Source organism: Cygnus olor, chromosome 5 (assembly GCF_009769625.2).
Source record: "Cygnus olor isolate bCygOlo1 chromosome 5, bCygOlo1.pri.v2, whole genome shotgun sequence".
Classification (NCBI taxonomy): Eukaryota; Metazoa; Chordata; class Aves; order Anseriformes; family Anatidae; genus Cygnus; species Cygnus olor.
The window spans coordinates 13,056,937-13,074,743 of NC_049173.1; the positions used below are offsets into that span (position 1 = coordinate 13,056,937).

Sequence of the window (17,807 nt, forward strand, 5' to 3'; positions counted from 1 at the left end):
GAACAAGCCTTCCAGTAGCTGAATTTCCTTTGTTGCTCTTTAACCTTAATAGCTCTTTAATTAGTGCCCTTATTTTCAAATAAAGCGTACATCTGTGTCGTATTAATGAATATTCATTGTCACTGGAGAGCTCTTAAATGCATTTTTACCTGTGTTTCCAAGGGAATAGATGCCAGCTGAATGCGGTATTATTTAATTTCAGCGTGTCCTCAGCACCGTAATAGTATCAGGACCTATTAGAGAAGGCTCACAGATACATAAAAGTAATAATGATTGATTATTTATTTGCTTTATAGTAGCACTTAGGGGCTCCTGCCAAGGCTCTGTTGTTCGAGGCTTCATGCAGACAGCGGCACAAAGGCAGCGTCCCTCCACCGAGCTGGCGCCTGCAACGAGATGTGCCACGGAGCATCACTAGCAGGCCGTTCGCACATGATGACCACATTTTGCGCATGATAACTGTATTTTGCACATGATGACCATATTTTGAAGGATAAGAGATCTCAGTACTCAGCTCTTCTGTGCCAGTCAGCCTCAGTGCCAGGGAAAGGTGCTGTGCCCTTTTCTGTCATTAATGTAGATGTCACTTTAGGGTTGTGGCAAGGGAAAAGGACAGAGTGCCAGCCCTTGTGGCTGTGGGGTGTCCTGCTGCCCAGCACTGTCCTACCCACAGGAGCCCCGGGGACCTGTGCCTGGTGAAGCAGGAGGACCAAAGGATGCTTTGCTGTGAGGGTGCAAAGCCATCAGAGGAACTCAGAGCAGAGCTCATGTGTGTCATCGGCCCTGAGAGGGAGCAAAAATGTCCCGAATGCAGTGAGCAAGCTCCTGCCAGGGACGGTTCTAGAGCTGCTCACCGCTCTAAATAGCTTTGACTTGTCAGAAAAACATTTCATATAGAGGTCTTATGTGAGAAGGAAGGGCATTATAGGAAGCTTTCTGAGCCTCTTAGTTTTGACCTCTTTATGTCATTTTATCTTCAGCTTTCTGAGCTCACAATAACTGCAGCTGAGGGGCTGTGAATCTATGGCACAAAGCAGGTCACAGGCAGTAAAATGGAGCCCAGGGCCCCCATTCGGCTTCAGTGTCACCTGGTGGCCTCCAAACATTACCACAAGACAGACAGCTGACGATTAATTACAAGCAATGTCATCAGGTGCCCCGCAGTGCAGCCCAAAGCAGCACGGGCAGCAAGACGGAGAAGCTTTAAAATGATCCTACTGAGATGCTGGCAGGATCGCAGCGGTCTCACAGTGACTGCTATACACAGCGAGCACAGCACCCCGAAACTGCTGTGGTAAAGGAGGCAACCAGGAGCTGGCTGTGGCTGGATAAAGGAGCCTGAAGGACAACAAAATATCCCGATTCATACTCCGCATACCTGTCTCCAGCAATAAAGGGCAACATCATATGCTTTCTTATCTGCATTCATTCCCCCAGAGGCTACAGATAGATCAGGCCAGCCATCGCCCAGAAAACACGAGGCTCTGGCATAATTGCAAGGACTGGCACTGAATCCGGAGCTGAGCTCCTGCGCGTTTCCTGCAGGGGCTGGGATGATGTTCCCGACGTGCAGGATCGTGGTTATTTTCCCCACTCCCCTCCTGGCACTGACATGAGCTGTGGTCCTCCTTGGAAATGCCGGTGAGTCTGTACGTGAGGCGTAGGAGCGAAACTGCGAGCCTGCTGTGCTCCGGACCCCGTGCCATGCCGGCTGTGAAGGCATTGCCTTCCCCTGGAAGACAAAGGCTCCTCTGGGTGCCTCCCCTATCCAGTTCCCTCCCATCCCAAGAGACTAGGCAGCAGCGTTTTCCCTCTTTCTCCTCTTACTTTACCACAGTGGTTTAAAAGGGATAAGATCAAGCTCTTGGGTTAGCATAAAAAGCTGGGGAGAAATCCTAAGGGAAAGTCCTCGCATACATGAAAGTCCTGGGCATCAGCCCAGAAGAGGTGGGCAAAGAGCTTACAGGTTTGGGAGGGGATCAAAGAAACCTGCAGCAGCCATCCACCAGAATAGGAGGAAGGTTCAGGCACCTGTAAGAAACTCTTGGGAATTAGCATTGCCGTTGGTACCCTCATTCCGGGGGCAGCTTTTTACCTTGACTGCTGGCTGAGCTCCTGCGTGGCTCCACGGAGCCCCCATCTGCCTGCAGGTGTGCATCTGGGGGAGCCTGCTGGAGAGCTGCTGGAGGGCAGGCTCCTGCCTGCAGCATTCAGGCTCAGTTGCTGTTCTTCTTTCCAGTTGTACCTCTGTATTTTGGCAGAACCTGGGCAAGCACCTGGCTCGCATACCAGGCCCCTGAGAGCAGCCTTCCTGAAAATGCCCTCACCCTTTTTTTGGAGGACAAGGGATCACCTCCTGGCTGGGGGTGCTGGATGAAGCAGAGAGCATTGCAGCACCTCTGCACAACATCCCCGTGGCCCAGACATCACCTACTGCCTACAGTGCCCTGCGGGAGCCCAGGACAGGTTATCTCCCAAGAAAAGGAGCTGCCAAGGTGGAGCAGCGCTGCTCCCGTTCGGCACATCGACAATGAGAGCTTGCCATCTGCTGGAAGGCGATCAGCATTGACAGGCAACGCTCTGGCAAGAGCTCCTGGTGTAGGAACATATGCCGCTCCCCTTCACAGCCACCCCGACTCCCGGCACTGCTGAGACACGTCCCTCCCTTTGACACCCTCTCAGAACGCACCGTGCCACCCGCACGTCCAGCCCGACACGGGGCAGCTGGCTCCCTACCGCGTCCGCTCCCGGCAGCACACTTCCGGCTGGAGAGTCCTCGGGTTTCCAAATCGGGTTTTATTCATGTGCAGGAGTACAGGAGCGGATCTCCAGCAAAAGGGATGACAGAGCTGGCCTAGCAGTGCAAGCGGTGTCACCTCTGGGTATCAGTAGTATTAGTACACTGTATAACATCGCTTCTCAAAAGCAGCATCAACCTTACTGGCCTGTTATCCCACTGCTGCTCCGCATCGGATGGTGCACGAGCAGAGTTATCCTCCTGGTGTGGAAACCACCACGGTAACTTGTCAGTGCACATACCGCATTCTCTGCAACACTGCCAGTACCAAATGTCCTGAATTCCCTTCATTTCGTGGTAGATCTTATGCCCAAACTCCTATTAGGTATCCATGTATTTCTGGAAGGTGGGATTTTCACGTTATCATTTTTCCCCTAGCTGAGCCAAGCTGTAAGGCAGCACAGAGCGAACAATTTTGGAGCAGCTGCAGGAAAGGCTGCAGGACGTTCTCCTGCCTCTGGCTCAAGTTGCACAAGAATTTCTTCGAGGAAAGGTCAAGTTTAAGCAGCGTTTGATTCTAGGCCCTCGCTTCCAACTCTGCTGTACATTCTAGGCTGGTCCAAGCATTCGTGTAGCTTCACAGTGAGCCAGATGGGGAAAACAATCCAGGTTAAAATGAACCCAACGAGACCTCCCCAAAAGAGCAGTGCTGCCTGGGTGGTGAACCTACGCTCTGACCAACGTTGGAAGTAGAAGAGACTGAAGAAAAATGAGGCAGAAGCAACAGGGACAATTAGTGGTCACAATCTCTGAGTTTTGTTTCAGATCACTTCTCAATCATTCTTCTCATTTAGAGCAGGGATGGAAAAACTGTTTTTTTTAGCTCCAAAGTTCTCTTCCTAAATTCAGCCCAAATCTTGTGCTCTACTATGTTTTTGATTTCATTGTGTAAACATAACATTCCCCTAACAAGGGCTTACTTAGACCATGTCGTGTTGTAAGCAAAATTAGTGGAAACTATCCACTGGGATTTGACTCCAGCTTTGTGCGGAGCTCTCAGGGATACTCCAGTGAAAAGATGTCCGTTTAAAATTCTGGACAGAACCAAATAGTCCCCCAGGAACATAGCAGGCTTTGCAATTCCAGGTACGCTTTCAGATTGAAGATGTTGACATATATCCAGAGTGAATCTCCTACGGTTTTCTTTCATACATGATGAGAAAATTAGGAAAATTTCCAATCTGGTAATCCTCTAAAGGGGCCTGTAAAATCTAACCTTCGATTACCGTGAAAATCTACGAAATCTGAAGAAACTCAACCACTTCCATTTCATGCTCCCCTTCCTGACGGTCACGCCTGGAAGCCTTTTGGAAGGCTCCTGGGCTTTAATTTACACATTACTCCATCTAGTGGTCGAAGGGTTCCAGAATCCAAGAGTTTAAAACTCTGCCCTGGTACCAGCTGGACTTCAAACCTCTGCAGCAACTTTGCCATCACCACTTTCGCCTCCATCTGTTAGGAAGAAAAGCAAACTCATTATCAGTGACAGCAAATACAGCTTTGACTACAGCTGCTTAAATTCAGTGTGCTATGTCATACTGCTTTGTCAGCACAGAGATTTAAAACTTAAAATCCCGGGGCTTCCTGGATTTGATGACAATTGACAGGCACAAAGATCTGCTTTGTGTTTATGTTTTTAGCCTGGTTTTGGCAATCGGAGTGTCAGCCCAGCCACTTTAACCTGCCAATTTTGAGCACCAATGCTAAGATGAACTCAGAGCACGTTTCTGATTGCAAGGTAGAAACATGCCCTGCCTCTGCCTTGTGCAGGGTCAGTACAGGCCCCATCTCTGCACACTATGAACTGGTACAGGGACTGCTAACAAAACCTCACTGCAGGCCTGCTTACCTGTGCAAACACCTGCCCGATACAGGAGCGGGGTCCCAGCGAGAATGGAAAATAGGAGTAATATGGCCTACAGAGAAAAATATTCAAAACTGTCATTCTGATGGCCTTGTCATAAAGAAAGAAGCAAATACTTCACCACCACAGCAAGTAAATAGTCGAAATGTCACCCCACCTAGCTAACTTGTCAAGGCAATCTCCAAATTAACATTTTTTTCGTTCGGAGCAGCAGTACACCTCTGAAAAAAAATTCCCTAAGCATCTCCACTTTGTGTTGACTCAGCTCACAGAGATATTTTTATGCATGCAAACCTTATTTGTAAGCTGAATTTCAAGCAGACTCTAAATGCTCCAGCCCATCATGGGACATAACGAGCCATACGACTATCGGTCCTGTGGGCAGGTCTGAACCACATCAGCAAGAGGACATTTGGTTCAGGAAACCGGACTAACTCCCGTCTGAAGTAAAGCCCCTGAACAACAAAGTAGGTTGATGTAGGGGCCTCAGCACCAACTGTTTTGCACTATCACCCCCGCAGCAGAACATCATCTTCCGCCCCTGGGCCCTTCGTCCTGTCTCTAATGTGGAGACAGTTCAAGCTTCCTGGGGTAAAGGCTGTCACACATTAAATGCTGGTATTGCCTTAGGGCAAATACTCGGTCTGGTTTTGGCCAAGGGTTTGACCTCAATGTAAATATTAAATAGCATTAGCATTGGTGTTTTTTGTAAGGTATTGTGTGGTCTAAAGAACTTCTGAACAAAGCTGCACGCTGTTGTTTTCCATTTGAATTTGGATATGGCTTCAGTGTTCAGAGAATCACAGAATATTTGAGTTGGAAGGGACCCACATGAATCATCAAGTCCAACTCCTGGCTCCACAACTTACACGAGTGTTACTCATACTTGGAAGGGGAAAAGAGTTTTATTCTGCTTTCTTCCCCTTGAAATCTCTTCCTGTAATGGTTCCTTGTTACATGTGTAGTAAGCTGGAAGTAAAATAACTCACTTTGGTGCATCTTTGCTAAATCGTTCTGGATTGAAAGTGAGTGGATCCTCAAAGTACCTTTCCATCCGCCCCATGATATAGGTGCTGAACTGCCAAGAAAGAGTTTATTTGCGTTAGTCAGCAGAAGCTTACTGAGAATGCCTCTTTGCCGTCACAGATGCAAAAACATCCCCAGAGCGTGCACTCCTCAGGCAAAACCGACCCGGGTTCCCGATTCATACCTCTGTTTTGGGCACAATTTCAGTGAGGCCAGAAGGAATAGTCAGGGAACATTTTGGCCTCTGATACACACACATGTTGCATGTGGATCCACTGCAGCAGGTTAAAGCTGCTGATGGGGGTATGTTGCTGCAGGACTCACAATTACTGTTGTGTTTGCAGGAATCCTGACACCTTCGATGACATTTTCCTTCTCTGTCCAGCGTACCGTCCCTGGGACAGGCGGGTATAGCCGCAGCGATTCCTTCAGAACCTGCATCAGCAAAAAGCACAAAAGGTCAGTTAGTTACTACAGTGTAGGAAGCAGAAATAAAATTAATTACTTCCCCACGGCCTTTCACTCTGGCTAAGTGGGAGCTTTTGACTTGTGGAACAGATGCTGGTTATCTCCCTTGGACTCCTGTGGGATAAATAAATGACAAAGTCAGCTCCTTTGCTTCAGACCTGTTCTTTCTTATGACTGGCATAAAAAGTATAGAAGAAAAAAGAAGTGAAAAGCATGAGAGATACCATGCATTGAACAGATCTAACACCTAGAGTCGGGTTAACAACTAAGTGAAAAACTACTGGGAAGGAATTCAGAGGGAGTATCTGAGAGTGAAGTTCATGCGCCCGACGAGCCGTGCTCAGAGCTTGCTGCCACCAGCACGGGTGACTGCTGCCACCTCCTTCCCACCCTCAGCACTGTGCTCCTGCCTTTGTGCTGCTGATGGTGCACGGGGAACTGCGCCAGGCCACAGCACCAAAATGACAAAAAAAAAAAACAACCTGGCAAAGAAAAATGAATAAGGAACAGTGAGAAAAAAAATGGAACGAGACCATTTCTTTTGGTGGCACTGAGCTGTAAGAATGGCTTATTTCATGAAAGTGAAGCCTAATTAACAGTGCACATTAGCATTGCATTGCAAATGCAATTAACGGTGTGTATGCACGAGTGAATTAACGAAAAAGAAGAGCTGACAAAAGGATTCAGAATTGCTTGAATGACAAGAGAGGAGTCCCATGGTCTCTGATCCTCCAGGGACAGACTGGCTCTCTGACCAAGGGCAACTGTGATTTTGCTTGTACAGATCCAAGCTTGTTCTGTTAAATAAACTGTCTGCTTTGAGAAGCTCTCATGTGATCTGTCTTAACACTGAAAGGCTCAGATACCTAGTCCTAATTGGAGTGGTGTAATTGTGATGATGTTTGGAGAAGTCTGGAGAAACCTGCTGGTTTCTGTAAGCACACAAGGATGTCTTTTCCTCACAAGGAATGGACTTTTGTAATTTATCCCCCATCAAAGCACCGTGACCTGGGGGATGGGACGTGGCAAATGGTAAAACACCGGCACCCAGCTCAACAGGGCAGTTTAAGAAAAGAGTGATGGTGGAAGACTACTAAAATAACAGGAAAATTTAAGTAGGGAGGGTAGTTGCCAGGACTGTGATTCAGCCCCTCTGGAGGGTTACTGATGTTCCCCCATCTTGTTAAAAAAGATATGCAACGCGAATGCTGGCAAGTAGCCAAGCCCTGGCTTTACAGCTCATTACTAACTTTCTACAGATAAGACCTCTTTTAGGACCAAAGTCTCTCTTTTTTTGTTGTTGTTGTTGTTGTTTTTTTGAGTGACTGAAGGGGGTTTAAAGACTGAATAATATTAAAAAATGAAATTGCAAAAACTAGCCATTATTTTTGGTTGTCTTCAAATCCTGCTTCGTTCATTGCACTATGGTGAGATCATAGTTGGAAATGCTTTAATAATAATCAAACAAAAATAGAGCTGAGAGTTTGGGAACTGCGTGGGACTCATGCAAAGGTTGGGCTCAAGGTTGCAAACCCTTCTTAAAATATGACTACAATTTCAGCTTAAACAGGTAGGGATTAAGCAACTCCACTCTAGCTTCCTGGCTGGTAATAATGAAAGCAAGCAGTGAAGGAATCGTGTGGGATTTCGCAATGAAATCCTAGGAGCATCCTTCCCAACAAGGCTGGGCTGCTGCAGATGGCTCTCCACCTGCTTGCTTACTCTCTGAGGACAAATACCGTCAGCATCTTGGTGTTGCTCCTAAAATCTTAAAAGCGTGGGGCTCCTCTTGGCAGTCGCATGACATGGCAGGAGCACTACCAAACAGCTCTGACTGGTATCTTACCTCACCCCCACAGTACCTGTGATAAGTACTTCAGTTTGCCAAGATCCTCATAGTTGATGTCTCTCTTGGCACCAAGAACTTCATCCACTTCGGCCTGAACTCTACAGTTAAATTAAAAAATGTTAGTTGCAGACACCCATTTTTTGCTAGGCAAGCTGACAAAGTACATTTTTTACTTTCCAGACATTGAGTTGGATTTTGACTTCCATCCTCAGGCAAAATGCCTCCTGATTCCCAGCCAGCCTGCCTGAACTTGTGCCTCGCTATCAGGGAGCAGTAACGCGCACACAGCACGATCGAACCAGGCAGCATTTGGGACCAGCTTCATATAAAGGCTTTGAAAAAAAATCACATAGATGGAATTGAAATAATTCAACCCCAAGCTTCCTTTTAAATGTTAGGTATATTAGACTACCAAGTTGTTTCTTTTGGAAGGAAGGCTAGAATTTATTAACAATTGATCCTAGCTTTTTGATATTCCTTATAATTAACTTCCCCTTGAAATTAACAGTGAGCTGGCTTTGCAAATGAGAGCGCCCGTACCTTTCCATTATTTCAGGATGCTGAGCCAGTGCCATTACTGTAAACGACAACTGATTGGCAGTGGTTTCATGACCTAACAACACAAAAAATCAGTTTAAAGTTTAGTATGAAATAGGATGATACTATTAAGGTCTACTTGTGTTATCATCAATAGGAGACTTTAAAAGTCATGCCCCAAACAGTAAATTTCAGGTATGCTAGAAATTAACTGAAACACTAACAGGGAGGTAATTTCTGTATAAGTGCCCTTCAAGAACTTTCAAGAACAAGACATAGCTGGTAAAGATACAGGCTGTCTTGTTCAATTCATGGCTGCAGTTGTTATATACGGCAGTGACTGGTTATGAATTCCCTGTCAGCGAGGGTCAGCACTAACACTCAGCAGAGGCCAGGGAGATTCAGTATTTACCTTGTCATATTATTGGACACATAGTCCTGTTGAGAAGCAATGATATACTGGTTTTGAGGAAAAACTGAGCTTCTAATAGTTATTCTTTGAAATGTTTGCTTTATGTGGATTTTTTTTATGTGGATTTTTTTTTATGGATATGCATATGTTCTGTTTTAAAGCACTACAGAAAACAGACTTCTTTAAAGATGTATTTGTTAAAAGATGTCTTTTTTGCAAAAGGACAGTTATTTGACCCAACCCCAGGAGGTCACCTAAATCCTACTGACTTGCCAGATCAAACTTTCTGTGCGCTTTACCCCATGTATCACCTTGTCCTCTGCTTCTCCTGATGGCCTTGGCAGTGCCCTCTCCTACCTGGCAATGATTAATGCCCTTAGGGCAAGAATGGCGTTCACTTGTGTGGGTGAGGTGAGGTGAGGTGAAGACCCCTGCTTGTACCCAGCAGGCAGGGCTGCTCCCTGCACCACCACCCTGGCTTTATTTGCTATGCTGGTATAACAGAACAAGGATAAAACTTAATTTGCCTCTGAGAAAATGAAGAGTTCTTTTCAGACTTTGCTCAGCTGGTCTTACATCAGTATAATGATGCTGTCTTCCAGCAAAGTGACTCCTGGTCACAGCAGCATCAGAAGGAGTGAGCAAAGCTCCCACAGGCAGCCCAAGGCTGAGTACAGCTTCCCACATTACATATACAAGTATTAAAGTAGCTACTAACCCGCAACAAAGAAAGTGACAAAGTTATCCAGAATGTTTTCGTCATCTCTAGTTTCCTCCAGAGCTGTCAAGACAGAAAAATGAATGAGATTAGAAAATGGCCCTGTACCCCAGCTGGAAGAGTCAGGGCACTCTGCTCTGCTTTGAGCATTTTTTCTGAGGTGGAACTGGGAGGGAATGCTGGGAGGACTACTCGGTGGGGACCTGGGACCGGTACTTGATCCAACATGAAGAAACAAGGAATTTTCGAAACAAGTCCCAGTACGACTCTTCAGTGTGAAAAAACACGTTTCCGAAGTCATTAAAGGAGGACTGAGTCCCAAAGTTCAGATTCCCAAAATAAGTCTTCCCAAATCTCAGGAAAAGCACACCACAGACAAATTAACTCACAGAGCAATGAGTTTCCTACCATCTCCTTTCAGTATCTGCGTAAGAATATCTAACGTGTCTTCCTTCCCACTCTGGATGGCTTCCCTCCTCTGGTCAATGCACTCCCTTCCCACGCGCCGCAGCAGCCTCAGGCTCTCCCGGGCCTCCTTTATCATTTTCTGTTTTCCTGGCATATACTGAATACAGAATTAATTTAGTCATTTTATTCCTTTTGCTGGTAAAAACACCACCAGTGTTATTTTTCAAGTGAGCACCCCATTTCTATTTCAGCAATACGTGTGCTGTCCGTGGAACAAAGTGAATGTCCCCAAAGTGAAGTGTTTGGGCTAAAATGAGAAGTATTTCAAACTGTGCATGCTGATGACCTGCCTTGTCAGAGCTGACATGTTAAGCACCATGAGCAAAACTCCTCACCTCCCCAAGGAAAGAAACTGTAGTAAGTGGCACGGAATCCAACCTTTGGACCCAAAAGGGAAAACAGGAGCTCTAAAAGTCTGAACTACAGCTTTCTTGAGAGACGGTGGAGTGTAACTTAACTGTTTTGGATTTCAGCCATAATTTCTTAGTACATGAATATTAGTCCAAAATACTTTTTTATGGTAAGAAAGTTCAAATTTCTTCCACCTTGAGTAAAGGCTGAAGTACTTCTTGGACAAACGGCAAGGACTTTCCAATTTTTGCAGCGATGGGCGTGAAAGTATAAAAGGACACAAGAGGAAACAGGTGGGGGGAGGAGAAGGCAGAAAGACAGCAACAAAGCATTAAATAATAATGTTAATTTTGCAAGTGTTTTAAAGTGCTAATTAATTTTATCTCCGTGCATGTTGGAGGAAAAGAACTTCTGATAATGTTTTCCCCGTCACATATGGACCACACACAACCCCAGCCCCATACGGAGGCAGAGGCTCCAGCTGGACATGAGAGAGGACTGACGCGAGGAGCACACAGACCTTCACAAAGGGGATGCGCATCTCAGTCATTCCCTTCATAATCATGGTCACAGCATGTGGGAACGGTGTCCGGTCATCACTCAGCGCGTTCAACTCCATGCCAAAGGCTACCTGAGGAGAGGGAGAGAAAAAGGGAGCCACTTCCTAATCCTCCTGGCTCAGCAGGGCTGGGATGAAACAGCAGGATTGCCTCACGCTGACTGTCTTTTACCAGAAAAATGCCTCAGGCTAGGTTCTGCCCTGCAGGAGCCTGGGAGGGAAGGGTGATAGCTACATTAGGCCTCCTCCTTATTTGGGGGAATTCATATTACTCTCAATTCACGTTTCACATAACGAAAGGAAGAGCCAGCATCAGGCAGACTTCATGCTGATGTATAATAACACAACACGCACCCGTGAACAAATAGCAGGGTGCCCCTTTTGTCTGGAGGGGTGGGACTCATGAGGCTGTAAGGGTTTTTGCAAAGGGCCCTCTGTGCAGCATGCTGCTGGCCACACTTACATGACATAAACCCTTCCCTAACTGCCCCTTCCTATGTCTCAGTCTGAATGGAAGTGCCTCATCTACTGCCTCAATTCTTCAGGCATTTCTGGGTAGATCTGTTTCCCTGGCTCCAGCTCCTGATCCCGCTACTTCCATTCCTTCCTGCTAATTGCGAAGGAAGCAAGAAAGCAGACAGCTGGTACCTTTGCAATGACATCCAAAGTCACCCGGCTCATCATCGTCAGCATGCTAAACTCTTTCTTTCCATCTGCCTTTTCCTCTAGCTTCTCCATCAGCTCCTCTGCTTTTTCATTAAAAGTTTCCATCAGGCCAATCAGGTAGCTGAACAATTAATAAAAATGAGTGATCGGGCTCTGGGGAGGACATCTTTGCTCAGGCAAAATTATCTTATTGTTTTCCATAGAAAATTACAAATAATTTATTTTAATTTATATTGTTTTAATTATATTTATTATATTATTATATTTAATTATATTATTGTTTTAAATTATATTGTTTTAAGCTTAAATTTATAACAAATTTGCCTTAGTACTTTAAAAAAACAAACATAAAATGAGCTAAATTCCTCTTGTAGCAGCCCAGCTCTATCCTACCACGTAAATAACAGCTGCCATGGCAAAGGGCTTTGGCCTGGGCATGTCAAGGCAGATGGACAAATCTTCAGACCCCAAATGCAATGCGTCTACTTTGTACAGGCACTCACAAGCAAACCAGACCAAACCCCAACTTATTAATCAAGCTCTACCTCCCACAGGGAGTCACTCAGACAGGTGAATGATTAGGCTTGCCCACTTCAAATAGCTGAGGTCTGTTTTCACATGGGATAAAGCAGCCATCAGCACATTCTTGGGACCTTCCTGCCATCACTGAGTTTATATGGGTGTCACTCCCACAGGAAAAACCCAGTCCCATTGTACTTGTCAAGGGAACGACGTGTTACACTCAACGTAAAATAGCATTTTGACACTAATTGGATTTCCTTTTTCTAAACATCAAAAAATGGATTAACAACAGTGAGAATCATGAAAATACAGCAGAAACAACAGATAGATCATCCCAGAAATGTTTGCCTTACGTGCGGCTGAAAGCTGGATCCATCACCTTCCGCTGCTTGTGCCAATGCTCGTAGTTGCGATCAGTTACCAAGCCATTCCCTAGAAATCTGGCATTTAGGAAAACAAAGAAAGGAACAGTTTTCAGCAGGGGAGCCAGCCCAAGCCTGTCAAGTCACAAAGGAAACTCTTCCACATCTACCTTCTTGTATTTTTCCCATGTGCAGAGAGTACATTGTTGCTGCGAGTACACCATCTTTTCATCGTTGTGGACAACAACCGAATTGCAGCTATGTTTTGCCTGCTACGTGTGGACTGCTGAGTCCAACAGGGGATGCTGGCTCATTACACAGGTTCCCCAAAACAATTGTGCAAATAATTAACATAATAACTGAATTATTCTGTTTTCAGAAGCATCAAGGTAACAGTGAAAACTGCCCTTTTCTATCATTTTGCTTAGGAGCTGGAAACTCCAGCGCATTTAGTGCTCCAAAATCCAAGTGAGAAGTCTGATGATGGTCTTCAGCAACCTATTCTGAGACTAACTGAACATCCACAGGGGAAAAAGCATAAGATCAAGGTAAAAAATCCAACGTAACCTCCTGCCTAATCAGGAAGACATTCGACTTGACACGTGCACATTCGGCATCATTTAGTAGATACCTGTTGCTTAAATATGTCTGGAATGAGTCATTAATCTCAATGCTAAGACAAATGGTCTGATTCAAAACGAGTGTCGTGCCTGTGCCATTATTAATCTTTCACTCGTTTTAGGATCACAGTGACTTCAGATGGATTTTTCCTACCTTACACCGAACATGTTGAAGATACGACCATAGACCAGGCGATCCTTAGGGTACTGCGGTGACATCAAGAACTCCTAAAATCAAATCTCAGGTCAGTGAATGCTGAGTGCTCTCTGTTTCTCAGACAAAACATAAAAAGCCACTCACACATTCACTCTTTTCCTCCTGTAGCAACAGACTACATGAATTATTTGGTGTGCTCTGATTCCCCAGTTTCCACACTGATAACTTGTTTTGCATGCCTGTAGCACTTTTTGCCCAGTGACCTGGAATCTCACTCTATGATTATTACAAAGGTTTAGAGGAAGAAATACAGCCCCGTTGTGCCTTGCTCTTTTGAGATATTAGGCTCTTGCAGATAGTCTGCTTTTCAGAAAGGGTGGATGCTTGCTCTATCTGCAGTTTAAAGGGAAGTAACAAAGTAAACCAACTGATTAAGTAAGAAAATAAATCTGGACAGCCGAGGGTGCGGGCCACCTCGCCCTGGTAACCCAGCCAGAGTCACGCTCCCTGAAGGCACAGGCTGCTGCACCATGCTGCCCTAACCACCAGACACCACCTCTCTTTTTTGGAGGGATGGGCTGATCCCCACTGTCAATTCTGTTTTATTCTGCAGTACCTTCACTCCTTCAGGACTCAGAATCATTACTGAGACTCTGTGAAAAGCATTAAACCGTATAACAGGTCCGTACTTCTCTGACCTACAGAAAGAAAAGGAAAAAGAAGAGAATTACGGTACAAAACACCAACACCTAACAGCTCAAACCTAACAACTTCAAGGGGCCAAAGGAGCATGGACTTGGAATTACTGCAGACTTGAGTGAATAACGCTGCTAAGAGAAAGATCAATGCTTTCTTTTCTGTCTGGTAATTCTACCAACCTTCTGAAGGATGCTAAATATGTAACTCAATGCCTCTGTGCCTTGTTTTCCCAATTTGTATAACAAAAGCTACCCGAGCCTAGCTTAGTGGTGTGTCTCAACTTACCACTGCAAGAAAAGATCGTGTATAAGCTCCTGTTTCTCCAGCATTCTCCAAAAGATTGGCAGATGTCCAAGTAAAAAGCTGCAGAAAATGAAGTTAAGAGTGTCAGGAGGATGCCAAAACAGGGGTTTGTATGGATTGCAATGCTCGGGACCGATATTTCGGGAGGGATGGCTGTGGAAGGATGTGGGGTGAGATCCAAGACCCTGTTGTTTTGCTGCGGTCTAATGATGCAAATAACATTCTGGAATGACGCTAGCGCTGGGTAGATGTTCTGTTTTTAAATGAAACAAACACACTCCAGATTCTTTGCCGAGGGAAAAAAGCAAGGTAAACCCAACTCCATTTCTGTGGCTCTGTTTATAACCCTGCATGTCCGTGTGCCATTTATTCAGTATACATCCTTATCCTTGTTGCTCATCGGATGCAATATGTGTTGCTTGTGGTTTTCCTCCTGGTAAGGAAAGGTAAAAATAACACACAGTGATGCCAGCACCCAGCCACCACCCAGATAAGCTGCGGACCTTGGTCACTTGGTGCCCCTGCACAGCCAAGGGCATCGGTGCAGAGAGGCAGGACAAAGTGCTGCCTGGCCGCACACCCACGGCGGCTTTTTTTTCTGAGAGACTATGAAACGTTGAAGGAAAACTTAGAAGGATTCACTGATTCATATGGAAATCGCAGAACTGAATAAAAAGGGTTAACTCTTCACATACAATAGCTGTATTCAAAAGTCAGAGATCAATTTCTTCCTTCAGATGTGAACAGGGAATTCGCACAGGCTTTGTGCACATCTGAAGGAAGATTTGGCCAAGCTCCTCTCCAAATCAAGCAAGCTATGCTAGAGATCTGTTTTCCATTTGAGACACAGAGAGCCACGCTATCATCCTCTTCAGTATAAACAAGCTATAGGGGAAAAACAGGCTCTTATTTTATTTCTGTTGGAACCGGTAGGTGCTTAAAATAACAAGCACTCAACAAAGTTACCCAACATCTACAGAAACTTATAATCCTTCCTTTGCTTGACTCCTCTGCTGTAACTGGACTCCAAAAAGACAAAAAGCTCCAAAGAAGACAAAGTCCTTTGTTAGCCAAAGCTCCGGGAACCACTCTATCTGCAGCGTATGAAACAAGGTCCCACTCACGGCTCCCCTTGTGTGGCTGGGGAGTTGTGACAAACTGGATGTTTTGTCCTCTGTCCCATCACTACCCAATTCAGTTAGGTGCTACAACAGGCCAAGAGCATTCATCCGCTAATGAGAAGTCACAACTCCTCTCACTTACTGCATGCCATGAAAAAACTAAGCAAGGGCTTGGTTTGGGATATATAATTAAGTGACATTACCATCTGAAAACATGCATTTACAAAGAAATTCTTTTTTCCATTTCTTACTATTAGATCTCTAATACGAAGCAAACCTTTGAAGAGACAACCTTATGTCTTCAAAGGGGAGCCATTCACACGGCAGAAACGACACAAAGCCACTATGACTCACGTTTTCAGCCTGTTGTGCACAAGCCTCATTTAGAGATGTGCTGTGTTAGACTGGATAAAAAAAATCAGCCCAGGAAATCAAGGGTGTTAACATAATCTTGTCATCACGCAGCCATAAGAGCTGAGACAAAGTCTGAGGTTTTGATAAGATCCTCCTGCACTTCATCCTAAAACAAGGCTTTCTTAAGCTTTTATTAAAGGTAAGAGACAAGAATGAAGGAAAAGTCGTATGGGACACAGTAACACCATGAAAAGATGCTGGCTGTGGACTGAGTGGCTGGGAGCAGCTCTGCCAACAAGAGACCAGAGTTCGGTCCTGGTGGGCAGCAAGCTGGGTGTCAGCCAACCTTTCTGCTGCCTCATCTGAGAAGTGTTTACGTTTGGATGAATCCCATTTTAGAACCGAGATTGTGGAGTCATTTGGGTTGGCAAGGACCTCTGGAGGCCACCGGTCCAGTCCCCGGCTGGAGGCCAGAGCTGCGTGACTTTGCTCAGGGACTCATCCAGCCACTCGTGTCAATGTTTGAGCACAGGACGGTGAGGTTGTTTTGCCTCACACCTGATCAGAATTTCCCGTGTGGGAACTGGTGTACATTGTCCTTTGTGTTGTGCTGTGCACCTCCAAGGAGACTCTGGCCCCATCTTCTCATAACCACCTGTGTACTGGGGAGGTTACATCAGCACCCTGGGCCACCTTTTTTTATAAATTGCTTACCAGAGCTGGAGATATTTGATCTTTCTTACCTTGGATATTTAGGAATGGAAGTGTTTGTGCCACAAGTACTGAAAGGAGGGTTTTGGACAGTCGCTGACAATTTATACTTTTGAAAAGCTGTCAAGTACCGTGGGCTCACAGGACAGACAAGCCTGCACACAGCGAATCAGTACTAGAAACATTCCTGCGGAGGATCTGAGGCTGATCACCACGATCACGCCTCAAATCCTGGAGAAGGGTCAGAAAAGCTGCCACATGGCTACTTAACTGCCATTAGGTTAGGGCGTGACTTCACACCTCAAAACGCACCTAAGGACAAGCAGGTTCAGGTACGACAGGATCCACCACAGCCCTAATCATCACATCTGACCCTGATGACACAAGTGGGCTGAAACCTGGGGATAAGTCCCTGTGGGGCTGCTTGTGTCCGAGAGCGCTGGTGGGGTGTCTCGTGGTGTCACGCTGTCAGGGCAGCTGCACCCAGAGGTGCGGTTAAGGGCACGCCTGGGTCCCGTGAACCCACTGAAGGGAACCCAGAAGGGTGAGGCCGGCCCCGAGCTCCGCCCGGCCCCGAACTCTCCCTCCTCGCCTCGCTCCTACCCCCGGCCGGCCGCAGGGACACACACAGGGACAACACGGGGACGACACAGGGGCGCCTACCCGGCTCCTGAGCCCTTACCTCTCGCGGGGGGCGCCGGGGATGTGGTCATACTTGGCGTGGACGTGCCTCACGTAGCAGCAGTAGAGCCCGGCCGCCAGCAGCAGCAGCAACAGCAGCAGCAGCGCGGCCCCGGCCGCCAGCCCGCCCAGCGCCGCCATGGCCCGCGGCGGCGCCTCCCAGCCCTGGGTGCCCGGCTGAGGGCGGGCGGGGCGAGCCGCGGGGACGCGGGCTGCGGGCCGCGGCCTGGCTGGGGGGTTTGGCCTCGGGTGTGCGTGGAGAAATCGTGTAATTAGTGCGGTTGTGTAACTGTGATAGTGCCAACGCTTCCTCCCAGCTCGGCACAGGTGTTGGAATAGGGACAAAGTGCCAAAGGAGGTTACAGCAACGGTCTGGGAACCCGTCGGTGCTCTGGGGGTGATGAACAGAAACGAACAGCACGCCGTGCCCGCTTCTAGCTCCCCCCAGCCCTGCTGCCTGCCCCCGGGGGTCCCCCTCACTGCTGTCCTGGCAGGGACAGGGGCAGGACACAAGCTGCCTGCCGTGCCCCTCACTGACAGGCAGGCACGCCACCTCACCAAC

At 46.7% G+C, this 17,807-nt stretch overlaps 1 protein-coding gene across 1 annotated transcript; it reads right to left on the reverse strand.

The window, feature by feature from the left end:
- Positions 1 to 2,781: 2,781 nt before the first annotated feature.
- Positions 2,782 to 17,428, reverse strand: LOC121070873 (cholesterol 24-hydroxylase). Its single transcript, XM_040558634.1, has 15 exons — positions 17,247 to 17,428; positions 14,361 to 14,438; positions 13,993 to 14,074; positions 13,374 to 13,447; positions 12,591 to 12,677; positions 11,698 to 11,836; positions 11,011 to 11,121; positions 10,080 to 10,236; positions 9,672 to 9,734; positions 8,545 to 8,617; positions 8,018 to 8,102; positions 6,012 to 6,122; positions 5,651 to 5,739; positions 4,647 to 4,713; positions 2,782 to 4,249 (listed from the first exon to the last, which is right to left on the reverse strand). The coding sequence occupies exons 1-15, from the start codon at positions 17,384 to 17,386 to the stop codon at positions 4,088 to 4,090; spliced, it is 1,518 nt and encodes a 505-aa protein (XP_040414568.1). The 5' UTR covers positions 17,387 to 17,428; the 3' UTR covers positions 2,782 to 4,087.
- Between the last annotated feature and the right edge of the window lie 379 nt (positions 17,429 to 17,807).

What these genes read in the sequence shown, in the direction of transcription:
- LOC121070873 (XM_040558634.1), bottom strand. Translation starts at nt 17,386, where the DNA reads ATGGCGGCGCTGGGCGGGCTGGCGGCCGGGGCCGCGCTGCTGCTGCTG. An exon ending in TGAGTCCTGAAGGAGTGAAG is followed by an intron (nt 13,448 to 13,992) that starts GTACTGCAGAAT and finishes ATTTGATTTTAG; the next exon opens with GAGTTCTTGATGTCACCGCA. An exon ending in TCGGGCAGGTGTTTGCACAG is followed by an intron (nt 4,250 to 4,646) that starts GTAAGCAGGCCT and finishes TCTTCCTAACAG; the next exon opens with ATGGAGGCGAAAGTGGTGAT.